We start from the raw sequence: 25545 nt of genomic DNA, 5'->3' as shown, positions 1-25545 counted from the left end.
TGAAATGATCACCCAGTCCCAGCCCTCTGGGAGAGCAGGACCAGCTAGATCAGGTCACACACGAATGCACCCAGGCAGGTTTTGAATGTCCCCCCCAACCTTTGTGCGCAGCCCAATCCAGAGTTGTGTTATTCTCACTGTGAAGAAGTTTTTTCTCACATTTACGTGGACCCTCCTATGGTCCAGTTTGCATCCATTGCCCCTTGTCATGTCATAACACACCCTAAAAGTCATTTGCAGGAATGGAATTCATTCGTGCCATTCCCTGAGAAGTCAAAGAAACATGTTGAAATTCTCATACAGAACATGACAGTGAGGTTTCTTTTCCTACTTTTAAGAACAGCAGTGCCTGCAACCACAGTGATATTTCAGATTGTTACATTGAGACATACATACCAGGAATAGATGATCTACAGCAAAACAAACCATCACCCCAGCAGGTGAGCCATACCTCCCACCAGCACTCAGCCTGGTACCCACACCTGGCCTGTCCTGCTGGAGCCCCAGCACAGCAGGCAGATCTGGGGCCAAGGGTGTGAGCCAAGGGGGGCTGCAGGCAGCAGAGCAGCCACGATGCTCCCTTTGTGCAACTGTGCACACAAATCACTGAAAATCCCAACCCGTGAAACCCAGCTCATTGCATGAGCACTGGAAACATTTCTGCATGTGTGCACACACCAGTGAGGTCACAGCCCCACTTCACAGTGAGGCGCTTGTAGTTTAAAAAGCCAAATAACAGACAGACAAACGCACAGAGAGGAGATAAAGCCAAGCACGTGTACTGTCAAACACACATCCACAGGCCTGCAGTAGCACAGGGGGCAGGCAGGAGGGGACACTCAGTGCAATACTGCTCCATGCTTCAGAGAATCCAAGAGTGGCAACTGCGGCACAGTGCTGGTAGTTATGGACTTACACACTGCAGAGCTGCTGTGGTGTGTGAGCGATGGCCGAGGTACTGTGAGTAATATAGAACATCCACAGGGCACAGATCAATGGTCGGTGTGAACGCTGTGGGAAGGAGCACTGAGGGACTGAAGAAAAGGCTCAGAGGATAGTTTCTTCCTTGTCCTGGGGTATGACAACAGCATCCAGATTTACATCCTAGCAACAAAATGATGTTTGGCTTCACTGAAAATGCCTTACACTGATGAACGAGTACACTGCTGTCTCACATTCCCTCCCATTAGCTGCCAGAGTGACCTGGGAAGCAGTTTGCATGCTGACCCACAGCATGGGGCTCACAGGGATGGCTCTGCTCTATAGCAGCACGGGGCAGAACAGAGCTGCCAGAGTGTGAGGGGACAGGCAGACACGAGCCCCAGCAGCACCAGGCAGAGTGTGCCCTGGGCACCAGCATGCAGAAGCTGCTATGCAGAAGCATCTCTCACCCCCACGCCCCAGCTACCACGGGCAGGTACTTAAGGGGAGCACAGCAAACAGGGCAGCAGCACAGCATGACATTCTGCTCCCACCAGCCCCACAAGGAAGGTACCAGCAGGGCCCAGGCAGCACTCACCTCACTGTGGCCATGCTCCCTTGTTCAGGACTCCCAATCCTCTGTTCCTGTGCATCAGAGCAGCCCACAGTTCCTTCCAACACAGCCTCCATCTCTTTCCTCTGGGTACTTTCTCCAAGGCCCAGCTCTGGCAGCTTCCCTTCAATCTGCACTCCTGCTGGCACTGTGTCCTCCGGTGCTGCCCCCGATGCAGGCACTGCAGGCTGCTGCCCCCACAGTCCCAGGCAGCCTCTGCCCTGGGTTCCCTGTGCTGCCTCCAGGGCCTCGCACCCCATCACACCCTGGCCTGGAGGCCTCCCCTCTCCCAGCACTGCCTGCTCCCCACCTGTACCACACTCCAGCAGTCCCTGCCCCATGGCCACTTGCTCTTGTGGCCCTGCTGCTCCCCCTCTCACCTCTTCATCTTCTGACTCAGCTCTGGCTCTCTCTCCAGACACTCCCATCACCACCCCATCAGATTTTTTTTCCATTGCTCTGTCTGTCTTTGCAGCACTGCCCAAAGGGAGGCTTCCACTCAAAAGCACTATTGCTGAGCCCTCCTCATCTCCTGCTGTTGCTGTCTGCTCCAATGGAGTTGACCCTCCACTGGCAGAGTCCCTTCCAGCATCCTCCCCAACTTCTCGCCCAGGTACAGTGTGTAATGCAGGGTCTCTGCCTGAGTCCTTGGGCTCCTCCATGTCCTCTGCCCTTGATTGAGAGCTGCTTTCCTCCTCTGGAGGTCTGTCAGGCTCAAATGTTGCTGTCCCAAGGGCATCCATTTCCACCTGCTCTTCCTCTGAGACTTGCAGCTGAGAAAACTCATTTGGCTTTAGGATCTCTTCCTTTCCAGTGCAAAATTCTGTATTCTCTGATGTTCCTGGGAGAGCCCCAGCTTCTTCCACAGTCTTCTGCCCTTCAAAAGCAGCTTTTTCTGTGGCCCACACTGCTGCAAGGTCACCCACCTCAGGAATCCCTTCTGCCAGGTCTGCATCCCCTGCAGCCCCCTGTCCCTCAGGCATCATTCCCCCCAAAACAGGCACTGCTGTTCCCCCCACCCTCTGCTCCTCAGAGGCCTCATCCACAGCCCTCTCTTCTCCAGTGGTCCCCCTGGACCCTCCCACACCCAACATTGCCCCCATGCCCACCTGCTCCTCTTCCTCACCTGCTAGGTCCCTCCATGGCCCCATATTCTCCCCTGCACCTGTGGGAGCATCCTGATCCTCAACCTCCGCACCTGGCTCTGTCCCCTTCCCTGGTTCCCTCTCCTCAGCATCACCTTCTGTCATTGCACCCCTGGCAGGTGCCAACTCATCCACAAGCAAATGCCTCTCAGGGGCTACGGCTGCTTCCTCTTCCTCAGGCTGCAGCTCTCCTGCCCGTGCTGCTGTGTGCCCACCACAGTCAGTGCCAGCATGCCCTCCATCCTCCCCATGGTCTTTCCCCACATGTGCCACTTCCACTGCTTCTGACTGCGTGCTGGGTGCTCCTGTTTTGTCTGCCAGGTCAGCTCCACCAGCTGCTGCTGAAAGACAGAGCGTTTTTTCATTGTGAGCTGTCAATGGCGAGGCTGTTTTACAGGTTTACTCTCAGAGACTGATTTCTAACAAGCAGTGAGGGGGCAGCAGCACAGTGCCAAGGAGGCTGAGATGCTGTTTCTCCTCCTGCACCTGCGCTGTGACCAGGCTGCTGGTGCTGCCATGCAGGCATTGGGCACAATCAACGTAAGCAGAAACACTGATGCATCATGTCCTGCTCTGCCTGTTCTGCCCTTCCTGCCTCTCTCCCCAGTCGCTGTCTGCAGGGATGTACACAACATACCTACAAGCATGACAGTAACATTCAGAAATTCACAAACAGGCAGTTAATTGTTCATGTAAAATGTGCATAAATATGAAGGAAAATACTCAGGTGCTTGTGTGCAATGGGTAACTGCTTCCCACAGACTCCCTAATTACACTGGGGATAACCAAGGGCCTTCACTCATCTCTGGGAATCTAAAGCAGTGCTCCCTCATTTCAGTGGTTCCAGGACCCATCCCTGAGTGATACACCCAGCTGTGTCACAGCCATGCTTTGCACAAACACAGCATGCTCTGGTTCTTTAAAGAACTGAATGTTTTGTGCCACTGAAGGGAGCAGGAGCTCTGCCTCTCCTGTGCCACCCTTCCTCAAACCAGGAAAAGGCTGTCTTGTCCCACATCATTTCTCCCTGTCAGACTCACTTCACTTTCCTGCACTACTGCTGCACTCCACAATTGCTTTCTGCTCGGGCAATTGCACATGCCACAGAATCCCATCTTGGTCTCATGAGGTCAGGTCTGGAGTTCAGTCTCATTCCTATTCTGTTGTTCACAACCCATGTAAGCAGCCCTATGCCACCTGCCTTGACACCTGCCTTCTCCAGAAGGACCCATACCAGTAGGAAGGAAGGGAAACTCACTAAGTGATCCCTGTCCCCCCTCAGCTGTTTTCACGTGGTGTTTACATGGCCTGGATTCCTTACCCTGGGTCACTGTAACTGCTGAGAGCACATCAGTTACACGTGGCTGCTGGAGCCGGCCGGTCACGCAAGCTGAAAAAGAAAAGAGCACAAAGGAGGACTTGAAAGCCCAGAAAGCAAAGTGAAAAGGCCAACACGTCTATAGAAAGACTTCAGCTTAATAAGATTCCATCCATGCCCCTGACCTGCAGCCTCACCTTCACTGGGATCACTCTCTGCATTCTCTACTTCCTCATCCACACGAGAATCACTACATTCATGGTCAAAATTCACATGATGGTCATTTCCCATTGCCTCTGTTATCTCCTCCTGTGCTGATCTATCATCTTCAGAAACTAGCACAAAATCACAGAAGAAGCAAGGAAGAAAAACCATCAGAAAGCAGGAAGGACAAAGTCCTTCAGTTCTTGCAGCCTGACTGGAGGTATGCGGGGTTACTGCAGAGTGACTGGCACCAGGATCTTCTTTTTAGATTAACATCAAACAGAAACAACCATTAGAAAAAAGGGAGGGGTTGAGAGCAGGGGGACAAATTCATGCAGGAGCACCTACTGAGACGTTAATCAGCCATCTTCCACAGCACATTCACAGACCTGCAGGATGCTTCTGTGAGGGTGGAGGGATTCAAAACAAGCAACAACACTGACTAAGGGACACAAAATTGTAGTTGTTCCATAACTGCTTTTCTTTAAAAAATGTGCTTCTCTATTTTAAGCTGCCAACTACATTTCTGATGATTCCTCACTTCCTCAAACTAAGACATGTGACTCAAGTCCTCTACTTATCTACAGGTAGGTTGGGAAGTTACCCTCTGCCCTATACTTGCAGTGGATGTGATGCTTCACAGTCAGCCCTTCACTGCAAGGGAGATGTAAAGGCCCTGGATGGTGCCCAAAGAGAGGCAAGGAAGCTGTGAAGGGATACAAGGGTACCTTCTGGTTGTTTATCACACAGAAATACAGTGTTGTAGCAGCTGGAAAACAGTCCAGCAACTGATCCTCCATGCTGACTATGACAGTGCTTGAGCATGACACACAGGCAAATACAGCAACACTCGCATGCACTGATCACAACACAGTTCTGCACAGGGACTGTACTCACCACCTCCTTCATCACTCTGAGGACACTCTTCATTTCCATCCTTCACTTCCATCACATTTTTTTCCACAGGCACTGAAACATTTTTCTCCCCACTGTCCCTTCTGTTGTTTGCTTTCTTCTCCTCTTCTCCCCTTATGCTACTTTCCACTGACCCAGCCTGTTTCATTTCCCCAGTAACATCAGGACTTTGATGCTGTATCTCCAGTATGTTTTCATGAAAAGCTTCAGTATTTTCCCGTGATGTCAGAGCTTCTGTTTTTGTCGTTTCTGCTTCATCCATTCCTTCCTCTTCCAAAGAGAAAGTTTTCTGACTGTCCTCTGTTCTGAACAGTTTATTTTCCCCACTCTCATTTCCATATTGTGCACATGCTGTGTCATCAGATGCTTCTTTGATATCACGCTCCTCTTTGCCTGTAACATTTTCCTTCATCTTCTCAGTATCAGACTCATCTTCACTGCTATACTGAGTGCTGGTGGATGACAGAGAGGGTGCAGAGCTCCTGTCTAGAAATAGCAAAACACAAATTTAGTATTTGTTACTAAAGACCACTTGCATTCACTGGGCACAGACTGACGAGTGTCTGATGTGAACCTCTGAATTAAGCCATCTCAGGATATACAGACAAAATTCCAGTAACAGTAATAGAAGAGCACTGTCCAAATGTATTAGTGTTAAAATCAAAGCCATGCTACATCGCTCTCTTTCTGATAATGGAAATGAACATAGGTAGCAACATCAACCACACGGAAATACACTTCCAAAAACCCCTGTAAGTACAATTTCAAAAGATTTTAGAAAAGTTTCTTGAGTGCAGTTTGATAAAAGGTTTCAACAATTGCAACGGTCCTTCAGTGCAGTCACATACAGCACTCAAGTAGAACTGGAAATGAGGATCACTGCATCCCCTAATACACATGGACACCATGTGAAATTCATAGATGTAATTGTTCAGGAAAACAAACACTGCTAATTACCCATTAACATTTAGCTGTACAGTAGAGCTTGTTGCTCTGTTGGGCATTGCCAGCGTCCAAAGTTCACACAGATTCAAGAAGCAATTAGTCAAACTCAAAGAAGAAAAAGCCTCTTAGGCTCACTAAGCAAAACAGACCAGTTATTTGCAGTGGTAGGAAAATCCACTGGGGAAGCAGCACCGAATTCTTGTTCATTTCTTACTCCTTTAAGCATCTGAGTTTACGTCGGGTATTAAACTTCATACAAAAAGACTGGATTTGTCTCCAACCTGCAATATCTTCCACGAGCATCTGCATCATTTTTATTTCATCTCAAAAACACAAAAGTGATATTTACATTTAACTTGAGAAAAGAGCTCGCACATTAGGACTGGCAAATGAAAGGAATATAAATGAATTACTGTTTTAAAAAAGCAGTAAATGGAGAAGTCATAGCACACCATGACAAGCTAGAGGCACATAGATCAGCTCAGGATCACACGAAGCCATAGAGGAGAAATTGAGAGAAATAAACTGCCATGCCACAAGGAAGAGAAAGTTCACTTTTGCTTATTCACCATGTGGTGAATGGAATTCTTGTACTGTTTGTCTAACAAATGAGAAACTGCCAGAGAGTTTTGCTTCTCTGTGAAGATGCGCGGCCAGGAAAGATGAAGGCAGACAGGTAAAACATCAGACTTCACAGGGGCTGATTAAAAAAACTGAATAATAGAAAATGCTATTTACATATGTATGCTAATATATATATATGCTAAGATATATAAATAAAATATAAAATATTTGCTAATGTAGATATATATACGCTAACTATATATTCTGGGATAACTTAGTCTTTCTGAATTAGTAATAATAATGTCTAGAACACCTCACTGCACACCTCTGTGCCTACACCTGGATCAAGAACCACAGCACATCACACCGACTCGCTCTTAGCCACTGCCAGACTTGAACTAGAGTGCTCTGGAGGTACCTGAGGCCATGGATGGGCCCTGGGCAGCCTGAGCTGGTGACAGCACCCAGCCCATGGCAGGGGTGAGCCGGGGGGGCCGTGAGAGTCCTTCCACCCCCACCATGCTGCCATTCTATAACCCTCAAACACACAGAGCCTAAGCTCTGCCTGCAGCACAGAAAGCAGAGGTGATGGCGTTTCCCTCTCCAAAGCAGGATAGTGGCAATGATGTAGCAGGGTATAAAGCCGAGGTTCCAATTATTCAGTCATTGAAGAGAGCAGTTCTCAAATCTAAAAGGCGTTATTTCAGGCGTCCAGGTGACTTTTGAAAACGTGCACTTTTCATCTTAGAAGGTGTAATGGTCACGGCTTCAGGGATGCCTGCGATCACTACGTGTTTGCCCACAGCATTTAGGGCTAATCTGTTGACTGGCACCACCTCCACTTCCCTCACTAAACATTTCAGCAGTGTCTGCAGTGAGCTGCACACACTCACAGCGCCCCACAGATTTGGCTGCGGTTCAGTGACAGATGGTAGAATCAATAAGAACAGACAAGACAGCCATCTTCTACCAGTTCAGCACCAACTCAGTTACATAATCTTTCCACACAGATTCAATACACACTGCTGAACGTACACAACATGTAAAACAAGCACAGGTCAACGCCTGTGAGCCTCATTACATAAAAAGCTGACCTGGTTTGCCATTCTCTGAGGTACTGTCAGAACGCCCATCACTCTCATCTTTCTCACTGTCAGAGGCCTGCAGTGCCTTCTGTGACGCGTCTTTACTCTCCTCTTCATAGTCTAAATCATGTTTTTCATCATCTGCGGATGACTTTGACATTCCATTCCTTTGATCACCAGTCTGTCCTTCTTCATTAACTTCATCTGCTTCAAAATCTTCATCACACTCTAAAATAAAAGAGCCACACTATGAAACTGCAGATGGAATTCACAACTCTTGAAGTTCTTTTTCAGCAGATGGAGGTTAACTACATTCATTTTCTTTTCCCTTTGTGCTTACTCACTCCTTTTAGAAAACATGAGATAATCTAAGACCATAGACAGGAATTGCAAGAGTACAATATCATAGAAAAGCATCAAGTTCTTCATAGGTAGAGTAGTAAAAATGCAATAAAGCTACAGAATGATGTAACAAGTATAATCAATACACTAAAAACAAATTAAAAAAACATTAGCCACTGAGGAGACTAGAAGAGTTAGGCAAACTCAGAAATAAAATGCAAGACAGTCTCTTATTACAGGAGAAAACCTTGTTGCAATGAAAAAAATATAGAAGTAGCAGAGAAAAGCACAGAAAGGTGATATACAGTAATTGGGAAATAAGATAAACGTGGATTGACATGGCTAATTAACAGAGAAGTGACTTACAAAGTGAATTAATCAAACCCAGCTAAAGGGTGCTGCAGAAGAACATTCTATTTTCACACTTCTCCAATATGTTCATTCAGTTCCCAGGTGAAAATCTTGGTGAAAAATGAAGCTTACAGCAGAATTGCCATTTTTATATCAACAGGGTCTGGCCTTCATCCCAGCCTGCTGGCCCAACAACTTGTAACATGTGACAGATAACTCTGTTCAGATCTATAGGCAAGAATTCTCTTTATGCATATACATTAGAGCACGCTTTCCTTTCCAGACAAGGCTGCACTATTTAACATCCCAGGCACTGGAATGCACAGCAAAGCCAGGATTACCACTGACAACTCAGCAGGTTTGCTGCCAGCACCAGCTCACGGCACAGCAGAGGCAACACATCTGCATTGTGTAGAACAGCAGCCACTGCTGACACACCAGCTGCCCCTCAGGCCATCATTTCTCACCTTTCACCATAACTGCTCACCACTTTCTCTTTTCACCAGTACTTTTAAAGTCCTGAAGTGACTGGATACCAAAGACAGAGGTGAAGAATATCTGATGCAAAAGCAATTAAGCAAATAAACAATTATCCGGACAAAGAGGATTAAGGGAATAGGTAGATTTATTTTCTGTACTGTAAAATTGACAGATTCCAACAGCATTGCTAGAAGTAAGGCCTTTGGTATCTCAGGAATGTGCCTAACAAAAGGAAACAGCCTGATTAACCACAAAAACATCCACCGGGAATAATGAGGATGCTGTGCAAAAATCATGAAAGCAAAAAAGGAATAGGAAGTAGGAATGAAAGCCTCTCTCCAAGTAAGACATACTCCAAAAAAAGGCTTTATACTGAGGTGTAGTGAAAGAACAGGTGGAGATATCTGTCCCTTCCTTCCGAGGCAGCTGGGTACACCGCTGGTGTATGCCAACCAAAGACAAAGCAGACTGCGTAGTGGCACTGGTTTGTTCTCAGTATGAAGTCATTTTCATATTGCAGATGTCATCTTCGCCTGACATATGAAACGGCCCTTAGGGAGAATTACAGCAAGAGCAGATGCTCTCTGCTCCTTTCTTTTAAATTCCAATCAACAGAAACCAAGTGGGACTCGAACAAAAGGGGCACAATCAGGCAGCCACATCTGGTGGTGGGAGCACTCGGGAAAGGACAACCGTCCCAGTATCACAGACAGCCAGAAAGTGAGCTGGCGCAGGCACAGAATCACAGAGCAACCCAAGTTGGCAGGGACCCACAAAGATCATCAAGCCCAATTCCTGGCTCCACACAGCACCACACAGAATCCAAAGCCTACACCTGGGAGCAGTGCCCAAACACTCTCTGAGCTCCAACATCTAGGCTACATGCCCACTGCCCTGGGGAAGCGTAGTGGAGAAGAGACTGGAAAGGTGAACAAAGAGGTGAACAAAGCATCTCACTGCCACTGGCAACAGGTAAGAGAGCAGACCAAAGTATTTCACCAGGTTCTCAATCTTGCTGACATTTTGCTGCTGCACATCTCTCCCACCTCCCTCCCCACCACGTAGCATCAGGAGGCAGGCAGTCCTCCACCTCCCACCCCAGCTGTCACCATCTCTGCATTCATCTCACGCTGATGTCCTGTTTCAGACCCACTGGATCCCTACTCCCACACAGCCTCATTTCTTCTTCCTGCTCTTCTCCACCTGCTGCCATTCTGTCTCCACTGCTGTCCCTTCACTGTCCCTCGCCCTCCTGCTCTTTTCCCATCTACCTCAGGCTCTTGTTTCAGCCTTGCTGAATTGCCTGACTTGCTTCCTTGGCTCTTGCAAAAGCCTCTCATTCCATTACTTGGATGAAAGGACCCCTGCTTAGTTTATTGCCCACATACAGTTATTGCCCACTGACCCACCCCCAGCACATTCCTCACATGTGAGGTATGCTCTTCAGGTGAAGCTGGGAGCCCACAATCCTATACTTTCTCCAGAATCAGCCTCTTCTAGATTTCATCTCACACTTGTGTTTTGGAATACTGTACCATTTTTACCAGTATCTTCCTGACTATCTTCAGCCTCACAATTGGGTAGTTTTGTCCCTTCTTCTCTTTCGTAATCCTGTCCAGTCTCCATTTTGTCCTCAACGGTTTCCACATCTGCTTCGTGACTTGGTAAGATGACTAGCACCGACTCTTTGCTTGATTTCTGATCAGTGCTGCTACCACTTGGCTCACTGTGAACTCCATCTTTCCAGGAACCCACTTGCTTTCCCTCACAGTCCTCCTCCATCTCCCTCTTGGGAGGGAACGGCTTTTTGTCCAGACCCATTGCAACAATGCATCTACAAAAACAAACAACAAAAATCAATACAAGGAGTATTGGGAAATGTGACATTCTGTCAGTGCACAGTGCAAAAAGAGCAGACAGTGGGCTATTCATCTCATTACTAGATGTGAAATCAGGTACATATCTGCCTCCACTTCACCTCTCAGACAAGGATACAGACAGCTCTGAGGAACACTCTGAAATCCTCACATGCTCCACAGACACAGGTCTGCCTTCAAGGACAGTAAGGCCATCCCCGCAATTGAATTATAAACAAATCAAGATTATCAGAAGTGAACATCAGTCTAGCAGTTGGCAACCCTGCCCGCTGCAGGGATGTTGAAATTATGTGATGTTTAAGGTCTTTTCCAACCCTGGCCATTCTTGATTAATTCAAGTTGCACCAAGCATGATCTGCACAGATATAATTACTGAGACCGGAGAGAAGCTCCAAGTGTGTTGGATCCAGATTCTGCTTTAACACCAAATAACATGATAACCTGGCTTCTACAGTGATGACACTTTTCACTCTGCAGACAAATTAAAATAATTGTAGGCGAAGGAGACCCAATCTAGATTATTTTAAATATCTGTTCTGTTTTTCCTGTCTAACAGAAACCCAAACTGCTAGAACACAAAGCACTTGGAGCAACACATTAAGACTGCTCTTCTAGCATAAAGAAAATGAATGGCAGACCCTCTATTTTATGGTTAGGAGGCTCATGAAAATAATCAAAATTCATATTCAATACTCTTATATTCAGCAGCCAGTAGTATTTCAGCAGAATCCCACCTTAGAGGCAGCGTTGTTTAAAAATGAAACATACATTTTTTCCACTATCACAAAGAAAATCCCGAAAACTACAGTTTACTAAACAGTGCTAGATTATTCCCCACAGATACTATCAGAAACACACAGGTAGCACACTTATATTGCACCGCCACTGCTCCTCCTGGTGAATCACTGATGGCCCCCTGGCAAGCTGATAGATGAGTGCTACGATGCAAACATCGCCCACTGCCATGAATACTTCACAGTGTATTTGAAGAGGCAGCAGAAAATCAGCAGATTTGGATGACAACTCTAATACTATAATGTGATAGAAAATACAGCAATAATAGCAGAGCAGCACAATCCTAGGCTGCAGCAAATGAGAACAAGCTCAAAAGCAGCCATGGATACAGAAACAAAAGAAAAAAGCTGCTTACCATTGGAAGGCCTCAGGTAGGCAGGGATCTCCAGCAAGATACCCTCACCTCCACTGCCAACCCTTAAATGAGGTCTGGGAAGAGGTGGATCCTGGCTCCAGCCCTTCCAGTCACTCAGGTGCATTGCATTGCACTACGTGCACCTGAGCCCCCCTGGGTTGGCCCTGCCTTCCCACCAGGTGCTCAATTATCATTTCAGGCCATGACTTATCATTTCCACTACAAAATCCTTGAATATAGGCCTTTGAAGGGTAAAAGCTCAGTTATGCACTTTCCTAGAGGTGTTCAGAAACCAACCAGGCTCTACAGAGCTGTGGTACACCAGGAAGATTAATAACAAGGAAACAACACTCTAAAAACTGAGCTTGTAACACTTTATGAAAAAGGACATTTGTCTCCGCACCTATAGCAAGGAGATGCTCCCTCCACATTGAGAAATCCAAAGTATCCATGTCTGCCTCCAAGCCTGGAACGCTTCTGATGTCTGTACTCGCAGCAAGAGCTCAACCTGTCCACTTGCATCCCATTGAGAAAAAAGGTGAGACTGAATGGGAAACCACGGTGCCTCTTGGAGACGAACTGAAATGTCTCTGAAACCATGGAAAGGAGAGAGGTCAAAGAATAAGTTTGTGCTTTACTGTCAGCCCACTGCATTTGTTGGGCTCCATCTGCATCGTTGCCAGAGCAACCAGCTGTTCCAGGTCAAGTTCTTTCATTCCCAGCTTTATAAATTAATTGGTAAAACCCTACCCTCCTCTGAACACAGCAGTCTTATCTCTTTCCAACTCAGAACTATGAAGATGGACACAAACATAACAAGCTAAAACTTCATCGCAGTGTAGCTCCTTGCAGAGTGCAGTCCAGGTTCTAGGTCAGTACCACTGCAATGTTAGTGGCTCCAGGCCTATAGTAACATGGTCTTACTGATAAGCAACACTAAGCAGCTGAAAGATATCATTTCTGCAGTCTTTTCAGTCCACTCAGTAAGGGTACTGCTAGGCATCTAAATGGTAGGGGCACTGATGCTGCTGCTCAGTTGCATGCCAGGAGAGATTGGGCTGTACTGCCTTTAACCACAGCTCATAGCATCCTTTCAAAGCAAACTGAGCACACCTCAGTAGGGAGGAAGTCACACTGCTCTGTCAGGTTCCCCAAGAGGTGCAAATGTGTCTCAGAGCCATGAAAGCACATACAAAAGACACCTTTTGTATGGCTGGGACAAAGCTGCAACAAATATCTTTGGGCCAGATCTATGGACACACTGCTGTGTATCCACAACCCCAGTGAACAGGCTGAAGTGCACGGATCTCTGCACAATGTTCCCCTATTCAGTGAAAAGACAAATCCAGACATGGCCAGTTCCATGAGCTAGAATGAGGCACATAACTCTCTACTTCACCAGTGAAAGTCTCCCAGTCATTCCCTCTTCCTAACTTCCCAGAACAGAATATTGATGAGATTGACCAGTATGAGCAACTGTAAAGAAACTGATGGAGTTGCATTCACATAGAAGAGATGGGAACTGGGCTCTTTCTAGTTAGTTTTCCTTCTGGAATAAACATGTACTGATGTATTGCAGCAAGTCAGAAAAAGATAACCTGGATTTAAGGACTGTTTACTGCTACAACTATTTTATTAACTATACATCTCCATACAAAATTAATCTAAGCTACAGCATTTTGCTAAATTAGCTCTTTAAACTCTTTACATCATAATTCTAAGACAATTTGAAAAAGGAATTGTAACCTCATCTTCAACTGAGAAGCAGAAGATCCAGTTTTAGTTCAGAGGCGTACAGAGCACAGTCCCTGGATGCACACATATCAAGACTGAGCTCAGCTGAAATCACTTCAATATCACATCATTGTTTTAGCCAAAAAGAAGATGTTGCCAGTATCAAAATGAACTCCTCCCATCTTTATCCTTACCTCCTTCCAACAGCTTGCCTTTGTAGACACAAAGGTTTTCTCCTCCACAATGCTGCTGATAGACTTTGATTTCATCTCTATAATCAGAATCATCGTGAGACAAATGCACACTTTTTCCCAGAAAGATCATGGTAACAAATGCATTGCTGTGTAATGAGGGCTTAGGGAGTTCTCCAGAATTCTGCAGCAGAAAATACACAAAAATGTACTCAGTTTTCAACTATAATAAAGGTGAACACAAAGATCACGTGCATGCCACCTGCATCTGAGACTTTCAGCTTTTTAAGACAGGCCTTGAGCTGCTCAAGATGAAAAGTGTTTTACAGTTCTATTGCAGAAAGGCAATAAAAGATTTTGGACTGAAAATCCTTTGTATTGAATTGTGTGAGATTGAAGGAACCAAATTTAATGATCCAATCCTGTATTCCCACAGCTTTACTTCCAGGAGCCAAAGCTGGCTGAAGATCCAATGTAAAATATGAAACTTTCATACACTCCTAAATTTTGCTTAAGCTCTGAGTATGTCAGCTAGGAAGGTAATATACTTGCCCATGAACACAAAAGTAGACTGAAATAACCTACCTTGGCTACAAGTTGCTCTAAGCCATTTGGTGCAGTGGTGGGACGAAATCGTCTCCTTCTGGAAGTCCCATTTCTCACTGCCTTTACACTCCTGTCTCCTTTTTGCAGGGCAGGAGGTGGCACTGGTATCAGATAGTTGTTAATGACAGGGAGTCGGTATGGGGATTTCCCAGATGCATATTCCATTGAGTTCATAAATCTTAGCCCACTTCTCTCTCTCTACAACAACAACAAAAAATGTAACTGCTAAAAAGGCCATGCAAAAATAGCTACTGAGCATAATTGAACCAACCGTGGTTTGACTGCTCTTTGCATTTAGTAACATACATACTTTTAGAATTTCAAGCATCAAGAAGTTCTGTGAGAACCTTTCTGTGCCAAACGCCTTCTTTTTCCATTTGAAAAGCAACAGGCACAAATGGAGAAACCAAGGTGAGTTGCTTGAAAACATCACACACAGATAAATGTCCTGAGCACAAGTAGAAAGAACTCTGCACAACCTGACTATTGGGGAGGGGGGGTGAAAAAGGAGAGTTTGAGTCAAGGCTGTTGTTAACTGTTTGGCAGGCACGTCACCAGCAGTAAGTGTACAGCTCTGGGAACTACAGTACTGGGCAGTACTACAAAGCCGTGCCTAACAGGTATTGTTTTCCAAATGAAATAGGGTCTCACCCCACTAGCAAACTGCTGGTAATTTTCAAGTGTGTGGCACTTTTGTTTAGAGCCTGAACTCCTTGGAACAGCCCCTGCTGCAGCGCAGCTGTGGAGCGGCTGAAGTCGAAGTGGGTACTGCATATTTCCTGGAGCTGTATTTGGTCGATGGGAAGAAGCCTAGAAGAGGAAAAAGAAAACAGCTAGAATATCTCAGGGCATAGCTTCCATACAGAACAGCACCATACAGGAGAAAGATACAGTGCCAATGAAGGTAATCAGCATCAAAGAGTGGTGCTCAGATACCTTCAGGAAATTTAATTTTCTAGTACCTCTCGGTCTTATAGAGCCAGAACCCTTTAGGAATCTCTAAGTAAGAGTCCAAAAACCGTTCCTGTTCATTCACAGTACAGCCTTGAAACAAAGGCAGTGAACTCACAGGAGCTGCAGCAATATGCTCTGCTTTGGTGACTTGAACGCATGAACGCTGAGAAAACGCACAATGAAAGCATGCTCATCCTTGTTCAATTCTCAGCATTTCTCTTGCGTTTTTTCTTTCATCCAGAATATCAAGTAAAATGTTGACATCTAAGAAAACATATTAAAAATTCACTTACCGTCTTTAAAAAGGCCAACTCCTTGGATCTGTGCTGATTAGAAGGATGTCCACCTCTATAATCAACTATAGGCTCAGGAGCTCTCTGTATGGGATGGGGAGGAGAAGGTCATTCAGTTCTACATATCACCAAATATCATTATTGAAAGCAGTAAGAACTGGAGTGTATATCTGGCCTTTGATCTTAGATTCTGGGATCATTGCACTTCCTTAGTGCACTAACATTTCTTCTTTGCCTGTTAACAGAGTAGGGAGATTCTGAGCGGAGCTCCAAAGCGCAGCCTTCTGGAAGAGCGTTCTCTTATTCCACCTCTTCAGCTTCTTTTTCTAAAGGGCCTCCACTGATGTCAGGGCTTTACAACATACGTAGACTTTGCCTACAGCCATGTGATGATGATATTTAATGTACATATTTACATATTTAACTTTGGGCAACATGGCAGATAAAAAGGAAAGATTAAAACAGATTTATCACAAAGCAAACATATTTTTACATGTTTTAATGTGCCATTCCTGCAACATCAGCTTCTCTAGACTTCTCTGTAATGTAACATGAAGTCGGCCACAAATGAAGGATGAGGATCTTGTGTGCAACCATCAGGGCAGTCGATGGCATAGATTAAGCAAAGAAGTTACAGGTATATGTGCACACTGGTTTGTGTGTGCTCGCATTGCAGCATATGAAGTATTTGGTGGAACTCACCAATTGTGAACGAGCAGCTGGTTCTCCAGCCATTAAAGGATGGCGTCCGTAAGGATTTCTGGAGCCAAGCGGTGGGTGTGGGGAGTGCACAGGGTTAGCATCTTCCACTGGCCTTCTGGGCCGCTCCATCTAGAAGAACAACAGTGCATGTGTCTGAGGTACTAACCAACAGCCACGTTTGAGCTCGCTTCTGTCTGTCTTTCACTGGACGGTGATGGCAGTCGGCTTGCCTAGGCCCAGTGGAAGATCTGCTAAGGAAAGAAATAAAATAAAGAGAAGGGGAGAGCGAGAGAATAAGGGAAAAGATTTGTTCCCATCTCTATTTCATTTCTCTGTATTGGCTCTACAACCAAATTCAATTCACCAGCCTTATGTTTCTCTCCCAGCCTCGGCTTGGTTGAAGATCTCTTTTGAGTGCTTCCACTACTTCCTTGCCCCACTGCCCCTCCCTGCCTTTACTTCTCCAAAGCACCACATCGGGTTGACCACCCTTCTGGAAATAGAGAGCTGTGTCTCTCAGTCTCCCTTTCTCTGGCATCTGCCATTCCTTTCCTTTCAGACTGGTTACTCAGGCAATTCCAGTTGAGGTAAGAATTGAATTACTGCTAACTCCTACCAGGTCCTTGCATACCAGTGTAGCACCACGGCAGAGCATTTACCCACAGGCATTTCCCTTACATTGCTCACTGAAAGTAGCTTTCATTTATGTTCCAAATTTACTCCAATCCAGAATCCCTTAACAGGATGTTTTCATCACACTCTTTCCCCAGTAGAATTATGCAGCTTCCATTTCTCTAGCAGCAGTTCAGGCAGTAAATTATGTTTTTGCAGTTACCAGAATAATGAGTATTTTTCAAGTAAATTTCCTTTTTTTTTTCTTAATTACTCATAAATGCACTACTTTAATTCTAAGAGATTTGACATCATTTTTCCACTGCTCAAAGAAACAGCTATCTTCCCAATATATTCCTCTCAATGTATGCAGGCTCCTTATAAAGAAATAAGATGTTGAGGATATTTCAGCCAAAATGAGAAAAAAAATATTCCCATATGCACCCAGGTGACTTCATGCAAAGAAGAACCATTGACTTCTGTGGGACTTGCCTGGCAGTCACAACCACAGAATCAAGCTTTACCTACATGACACCAAAGGGAAGACCTCAAACCTTTCTTCATTACTTACACGCTGGTTCTGGTAAACATCACGTGGAGAGGCCAACAGCTGATAACATGAGCTCAGTGCTCAGCAGCAATCAAATGTAGACAGAGTCTAGGATTACTAAGAGGGAAGAGCTGCATCACTTATCCTAAATTATTCATCCAGTTCTGGTTTGCCATTTCAAAACAGAAACAAAGAACTAGAAAAGGTTAAAAAAAATGTTAACAGTAATAAGAAGCCTCGTGTGTGAAAGACTCAATAGACTGAGGCTCTTCAGCTTGGAACGCTGAGAAGGAATATTAGAAAGGCATGCAAAGCCATGTCTTGGAAAAGGGGAGCAGTTGTTAACTTTGTCATACTGCAAACAGTGAAGCATTGGATAGAATAATCAGACAATAGGTAAATGAGTTACTGTGCAGAAATGCAAAGGAAGAAGTACTATTTCACACAGTTTGTTAAATTGCTCAACCAAGAATTTTGCAGAAGTACACTCAGAAGAAATCAGACACAAGCATGGAAGTTTCTGAATTGCAGAGCAGAAGATGTAACCCGGATCACCCCCTGCTTGCCTGTTTACTTATTCCATAAGCAACAGAGGCAGGACACCTGTTTCAATAAATCTCTGGCCTGACTCATTATGGCTGTTATTTAACGCAGCAAAACTGTCACATTCCACCAGCATTCAGTAGCACTCAAGTCTTACCTTGGTTTTCTGCACCCTCTCCTTCCTTACAGAACTTTCAAGTTTCCTTCTTATTTCCAGCTGATGATGACGCTATCAATGTAAGAGAAAGAGGAATCTCATTAAGAGACATAATGAGGTGTCAACACAAGAACACTTGTTTCTGTTCTGCTTATCACTTGCCCTCTCCCTCATCATTACCCTTGCTGAACCCTATTATTAAACCACTGGTGATTCAGTACATTTGCATTGCACCTCTGTATCTTAACACTGGTAAGGGAACAAATGAGCATTTTAAAGCTGCAGGGATCAGTTGTGTCCATGATACAGAGCAGGGATGTGCTCAAATTTCATACTCAGATAAGACAAATAACTATATTTAAATTATTATGACTTGGAAAAAAAAAATCAGACAAACTCGTCCTGTAGATATTATCTTATAATCTATTAATTTTAACTAGTTTTGTCATTGCATACAGGAAGAAATAGGAGGATTCAGGTGTATCACTAAAGCTATCTTTTCCACGCTTCTCCAGCTCCAGCCTTTGTGTTTGTTACATGGCATCTCTGTTCATCTCCACTCAAAATGGCAGGAGCTCTTTGGAGAAGTCACTTACCAGGGTGTGTTGTGTGGTCACCGTGTGCCTACGTCTTTGTAGGAAAAGGAGATGAGTAGATAAGGGCCTGAGTTACTCTGAGAGCTCCAGCTGCTTTCTCACCATCCTTTACTCCCAGAGGGAAGTGCTCCTGGATTACAGCAGCAGCACAGTACTTTCTCCTACAGATTGCTCATCCCCCACATTAAACAGAGCCATCTCAGACACCCTGCACCTATTTAACACCACAGGGTGTTAAAGCAGTGAGCCAATGCAGCAAGGCTGAGGCAGTGCACAGCATAAGAACTAAAGGCCAACGGAGGTTTCACGTGAGGTATGCCAAGCACAATAACTGCCCTTTTTCCAAGCAAAGGAGAGCCTTTCATGGGAGTGTGAGGGCACAGCTACAGAAAACAATCCAGTACGAGTTAACAGCCACCAGTGCCAGTAAAAAGTGCCTGAGAAGGCTTGCCCACCAGCAGTGAATGCATACCTCCATGTCAAGGACCTTCAGAAATACGGCCCTCCTCAGGCACTCCTGAACGTATCTCTGGTGATCCCTCCTCAGAGCATTCAGTCGGTATTCTTTCTCTGGTATTATTCGTCCACTTTTTGAGATCTGCCATAAAAAATGTAAAACATAACTAAAAAGAAGAGGAGGACAAAATGAACTTTTCTAAACAGAGTGCAGCTTCCCAGGAGCACAACTTTCTCACCCATTAGCCATCACCTCTTGTTTCTGCCATGGTGCTGGGGCTCACCTTCCCAGCACAGGACTGCAGTTTCACCATGGACCCAATCAGCCAAATGAAGAGAGCAGGAGAGAAGTAGTCACAGTTCCTAACAGCTGAGGCTCAGCCTTACTCTTCATGGGCTATCCCCCATAACTCAGCAGTGAGGGATTAAATACTTGCCTTCCTACTGTGTAAGGGTTGCATCTGCCTCTGCACAAAAATCCACTCAAGGATTTTTAAACATTGTTTAAAAGTTACCAAACCTTACAGTTTTCCCCTGAACGCTTGAAGAACAGTTCTGATACTATTTAAACAAGGAGAGTCCAAGCATTTCCAGTGCCTTTCAACCTTTCGGCACATGGGGCTCAGCACATAGCTCAGCTACGCCCAGATCCTTGCCGTTCTGTTTTCAGCCCTATACGCCACAGCCCCAGTCACGACCCTGTGGATCCTGCTGACCAACACTGGGTAACAGTGCAGTGGGAAATGCCTGAGTTAAACAATCCTGCCCGAGACAAAGCACAATCACAGGGCTTCAATCTGGCACAGCATCATTGTGGCTGCTTGGCACAGGTCAAATTCTTTCCAAGGACAACTCATCCTTCTAAGAAGTAAATAAGAGAACATCAGTATTTTGACTGCTGCAACATTAAAATTAACAACGTAATTATTTTCTTTCACAGAAAAGGAAACTTTTCAGTCTCACCAGTCTTGATCTCTGAAGATGCCTCCTTATCCGGGCATTGCTGAAATACCCAGCCAGGTGTTTGTCTGTCAGGCTGTTGTAGGTTGCGAGGAACCTGAAATGAAATCAACACGGATGCCATGAAATCCCCTTGACAGAGTCACTTTTTGCTGGTTACAATTACCCAACAAAATGCTGCCTGATGATTCATGCCCACTGTGCTGTCAGACAGCCCATTAGGTTACGTAGAAGCAACGCCTCGTGCCCCAAGAACACACCAGGAATGGGCTTCTGTAGGACACAGCAGCTGGGTGCCCAGCAGGGCGCCAGCACTGAGGCACAGGTTTCAGACAGCCCACGTCTGAAGGCCTCCCCAGCAACAATCCCACATCAGCTGCCTCCTCCAAGCACATCAGCCAGCTCCCCGCCCTTATTCTGGTACGTGGCACTAAATGCAAAGATCAGAGCTTCTAAGAAGTGAACCTGATGTAGGAGAGTTGAACGCAAAAATGGAAGGCTCCATAATTAGCCTGCTTTTAAATAGCTCTTAGCGCAACCTTCCCTCATTTCAGCCCCTGCAAAGCAAGACAAATAACAGTGTGGCAGCAGGCTTCATTTTTTTAATATTCTAACTCCATTTACGTTGATAAAATTTATACATCAGATGTATATAATGCATTTATACTGACTTGTTATCTGTGTACACAGATGAAATACTGTTTTAATTACACAACAAGCTTTTTTTGGCTTTAAATTTAAATGCCCCCGTACCTCTAGTACTTATATTTCAATGGGATAATATAAATAAATGTCCACCACCAGGCTGCGTTACCATGCACAGAAATATTCACAAGAAAGGAAACAGCAACAAGAGAACAGTCTGAGGGAGATGATGGATTTACAGGGCATTCACCTCACCAACAGCCTACCAACAATACGCTGAACTTCATACCAACAGTGCTGTGCCCCTCTATGCATGCTGACTAAACACCGGTGCTGTAGCAGGGGTCCTGCATCACTCTCTTCATTCACTGCTTGCATTTGCATTCAGAACTGCAGATCACACCAGTGTCACCAAGTGTTTGCCTGTGGCATCGCCTGCAGACAGCATATGGAGGCTGAGGAGAAACCCCAGTCCCGCTCCTTCCCAATCCACCTGGTTCCTTCCATCTAACGTTTCACAGGCTGCATGACAGTGAAAAGGCACTTCCCCTCTGACCACAACAAACTTTCTAAAGCAAAAACTTAACACACAAAAAACTTCCTGCTTCCTCAAGGAGAGGGGAAGAGTTGGCAGGCACCTTCGGAGGTCACTGGACCAACCCAGAGCAAAGCCTGGCGCTCAGTGAGCACAGCCCTGCTCTCCCCCTGCAGAGGCCAGCCCTGATCCCCTTCCTGGGCTGACAGCCCACCAGAAGAGACACGGAGACACGCTATCCGCGGGTGCCCAGAGGCCCTGGAGGAGCCGCGATGGAAGCAGCATGCATTGCACAGCCCCTCCTGGTCTGTGCCACAAGGCAGCTTTACTGCTGGCCAGTGGGGACTGGCAGCACCTCGGCTGCGCCCCTCGTGGGCCCATGTCACTGACACTGCCTTGGCAGCACCTCCACAACTCAGTCAGAGATATAAATTGCTGTCACTGGAGCCAATTCTTTTTTCCCCATTAATGAAAGCAACGTGTCCTTAAGGCAAGAACAAATATCCCAATTAACTGGCAGAACAGAGCCACAGACACCAGAAGAACCAAGGTTTATTTTGCCATTTAAAAAATGTACTGAGGTGCCAAAGTCCAACACACAGCAGTTGAACCTGCCCAGAGGGTTCACTGCAGCACACAGCTGTGCAGACCCACAGAGCACAAAACAGAACACGCAATGGATCATTGCAGCTCCCCAGATCAAGGCCCCGTCTGCTCAGAATCCTATACCTACAGGATTTGCTTTGTCACTGCCACCGTTGTTTGATTAACAGCACCTGTTTTTTATCAGCTTACATAGCCCCATGCACCGTGTTCAGAGCCACTGCTGTGCGGCACAGTGACTTTGATGGCCATTCAGGGACAGCAGGACAAAATCTCAGTAGGCCTCCTGCACTGGACTTAGGTAGCAAAAATTCAGGGTTAATTATTTACAGTGCAAGTAAGTTAGTGGCTGCTTACCAAAGAAATAATCTAAAGTGGCATCAAAGCTTTAGTTATTGATTGGTAGAGTCATAGACAGCTCCTGTGCTGTATGTTACAGCTGCAGCTCACTGCCTCTCCAGTCCAACCAGCAGTTCTCACTCTGATGGAGATGCATTCCTAACTTTAATAAACTACTGCACTGCACACGGTTTCTGTTGAGGATATAGACAGAAAAACTTTCAGACAGACAAATCCACAATGCAGAAGCACAGGCTGCCAGCCACAAGCAGCAAGTTCAGTGTCCCACAGCACAGGGAGAGGGTTTGTATGGGAGATGATTGCCTCAGCACCCAGCCTGCCTGCCTTCCCTCCTAGTCCCAAAACAGGCCGTCAGCTTTGCAGAGAGCATTAAGTCCTGGGAGGACTTTGTGAATCCTCACTGGGACTGGTCTGACTGTCACTAAAGAGTACAAGCTCATCTCAAGGAACAGTTCTGCCAGCTGCAAGCCATACAGACATCCAGAACACAAACTGCTGCTTCCTACATGAATGCCTTGCTTTGGTGCCCCCAGGCTTAAGCTAAGTGAAGGGAATGCCAAAGGTAACTGGGATGTGTTTGGATTCCTCTCTTTCAAAAAGGTGATGAAAAGCCAATAAAATCCTCCGCCTCCACACAAGGAGGTCTGTGCCTTGCTAGGATGCAGGTCATACCACCTGCAATCACCATAGTCACAGAATGGCCTGGGTTGCAAAAGACCACAATGATCATCTCACTCCAACCCCTGCTGTGTGCAAGTCGCCAACCAGCAGCCCAGGCTGCCCAGAGCCACATCCAGCCTGGCCTTGAATGCCTGCAGGGATGGGGCATCCACAGCCTGCTTGGGCAACCTGTTCCAGTGCCTCACCACCCTCTGGGGGAAAAACTTCCTCCTAATATTCAACCTAAACCTCCCTTGTCACACTTTAAAACCATTCCCCTTGTCCTATCACTATTAATGCATGTAAACAGTTATTAATATGCTTGGGAGCCCTCCTTCAAGAGGGAAGCCGCACACCCAAGCAGTCACCAACCGACCTTATGGGCACAAAGCCTTCTAACTGCAGCGCCAGGCACAGATGGGGCTGCTGCATTCATTTACATCAGCTACTACTCATTCAATTATGAGAAACCATTCAAGAGTACAACTGCTGAACCAGAACTTACTGAGGTCAGCAGATAACTTGATGTTCTGATGGTGCTTTGGATTCTAACAATAATTAATTGCTTTATTTCAAGGCCACAAAATCGCAAGCGTGCAGTTTTATTCAGCTGATAGCTCAGTGCAGCAAGAGGGAGGACCTCTGGCACAGTGTGAGGCCATCACCTCCCATCCTGTCGTTGTTCTCTGGGAGCAGAGGCTGACCTCCATCTCGCCCTGACCTCCTGCAGGAGCTGTGGGGAGCAACGAGGCGCCCCCTGAGCCTCCTCTGCTTCAAGCTGAATGACCCCAGTTCCCTCAGCTGCTCCCCAAAGTTCTGTGCTCCAGCTCCTTCACAGCTTCACTGTCCTCCAATGCACTCCAGAACCTCGATGTCTTTCTCGTATTTTGGGGACCTCAACAGCCAGCGGAAGATGGCGGAGAGGAGCCAGGTTCTGTGCAGCCACGCATAGCGGCAGGGAGAGAGACGACACGGGCTGAAATAGGAGTAATCAGACAGCGCACCGACGGCTCAGCTGGTGCACAGCAGTGCTGCACAGAGCTGGGGGCAGCAGGAGCTGCTCCTCGGCCTAAGAGCTCTCACTTCTGGTTCTGTCCCCAGCCCACAGCGTGCAGCTGTGATGCGGAGCTGCTGGAAGGGTGCAGCACAGCAGGAAGAGACGCTTCACATGCCAGGGAGAGCTGCTATCGGCCCCAGCGCCGCACCGAGTGCCCGCGGGTGCAGACAGCGACCCTGGGAGCGCTATGAGCACGCAATGTGCTCATTTCCCAGCAACCGAACCGACAGCAGACGCTGCCCGCAATGCACGACTGCCCTTTGCGGCAAGCAGCGCAGAAAAACCCTCCGGGATAAGGCGCTCGGTGTTTCAATTCGGAGCTCCGTGTGCTTCCTCACGGAAGAGATGCTGCGCCTGGAACACAGCCAGACCTGCAAACGCCGTGCCGACGTGCAGCCCGCGCTGCTCCCTTATCGCATCCTCACTCCGTTCTCTGCCGTACCGAACGCCCCCGGACCCCGCCGTGCGGGCGGCGCCGCGCAGAGCTCCGCAGCGACGAGAGCGGAGGAACGGAGCCCGCCTCCGTCCGCGCCGTGCCGGACTAGGAGACGGGACACCGCCTGCCGCGTCCAGCCCCGCGCCGCCCCACTCACCCCGGCTGAGGGCCGCTCATGGCCGCGCCGGCTCCGGGGGCAGCGCTCGGTGCTGCTCGGTGCTGCCCGGTGCTGCCCGGTGCTGCCCGACGCCGCCGCTCGCGTCCCACGCCGTTGCCAGGACACGGGATTGCGGGGCGGGGCAAACGGCGGAGCAGCGCCGCCCCCCACAGCGCCCCCGTGCGGCCGGCACGGCGCGGCCTCCCGTTTCTGGCAGCCGTTTCTCGCAGCGGGCGGCTGTCCGCGCCTCGGCAGCCCGAGGAAGGCGCTCCTTTTCTCTGCGCCTTCCCCAGGGGCTGCGCTCAGCCCCTCCAAACCCACGCCGCAGATACGCCCTGCCCAGCGCTCCTTTCGGGTTGTTGCTGGTAGGCGTTGACCCGAAGTTCATACAATACCTGCGTTCATTGGCACCTCCGTATCTGCGTGGCCTCCCACCAGCTTCCCACTGAGACTAAAACAAAGCGTTACGATCTGAGCAGGAGTCTTAAAGACACAGACGTGGGGTCCTCTCCTGCCTTAACACTTCTTCAGTAACAGAGCGCAGATGCGACCAGACACTCCAAAAGATTTTGCCAACTACTTTCTCAGTTTAGATTAAACAAATAGCAGTAGAAATGAGTGCCCGTTCAGAGAAATCACAGCTCAGAAAATGGTGTCACCCTGCACAGAGAACTGCACCGCTGTGTGCTGCAATGACACCAAAAGAGTCCAAGCCAAATGCCACAAAGCAGGTAACCTTCATGGGCAAACAAGGCTCTGCTCAGGACAGGGTCATTTCTCCTCAGAGAAGCAGAAGAGCCCATCCTTAAAGATGAGGGCTATTCTCAT

At 47.0% G+C, this 25545-nt stretch overlaps 1 protein-coding gene across 1 annotated transcript; it reads right to left on the bottom strand.

Moving 5' to 3' along the window:
* Window positions 1–756: 756 nt before the first annotated feature.
* On the bottom strand, window positions 757–25509 carry ERICH3 (glutamate rich 3). Its single transcript, XM_052666827.1, is given in 20 exon segments — window positions 757–1104; window positions 1520–1543; window positions 1546–3020; window positions 4001–4069; window positions 4195–4332; window positions 5099–5602; window positions 7720–7938; window positions 10428–10717; window positions 12314–12500; window positions 13839–14019; window positions 14421–14639; window positions 15093–15251; window positions 15689–15772; window positions 16391–16519; window positions 18253–18324; window positions 18849–18884; window positions 19321–19446; window positions 20268–20361; window positions 24718–24779; window positions 24782–25509. Coding segments are annotated over 20 exon segments (4449 nt in total). The 5' UTR covers window positions 25106–25509; the 3' UTR covers window positions 757–1047.
* Between the last annotated feature and the right edge of the window lie 36 nt (window positions 25510–25545).

Source organism: Tympanuchus pallidicinctus, unplaced genomic scaffold (assembly GCF_026119805.1).
Source record: "Tympanuchus pallidicinctus isolate F22 unplaced genomic scaffold, pur_lepc_1.0 scaffold7, whole genome shotgun sequence".
In the NCBI taxonomy this organism is placed as follows: Eukaryota; Metazoa; Chordata; class Aves; order Galliformes; family Phasianidae; genus Tympanuchus; species Tympanuchus pallidicinctus.
Note: the sequence above shows the minus strand (reverse complement) of the source record. Positions and strands in the feature narration are given on the sequence as shown.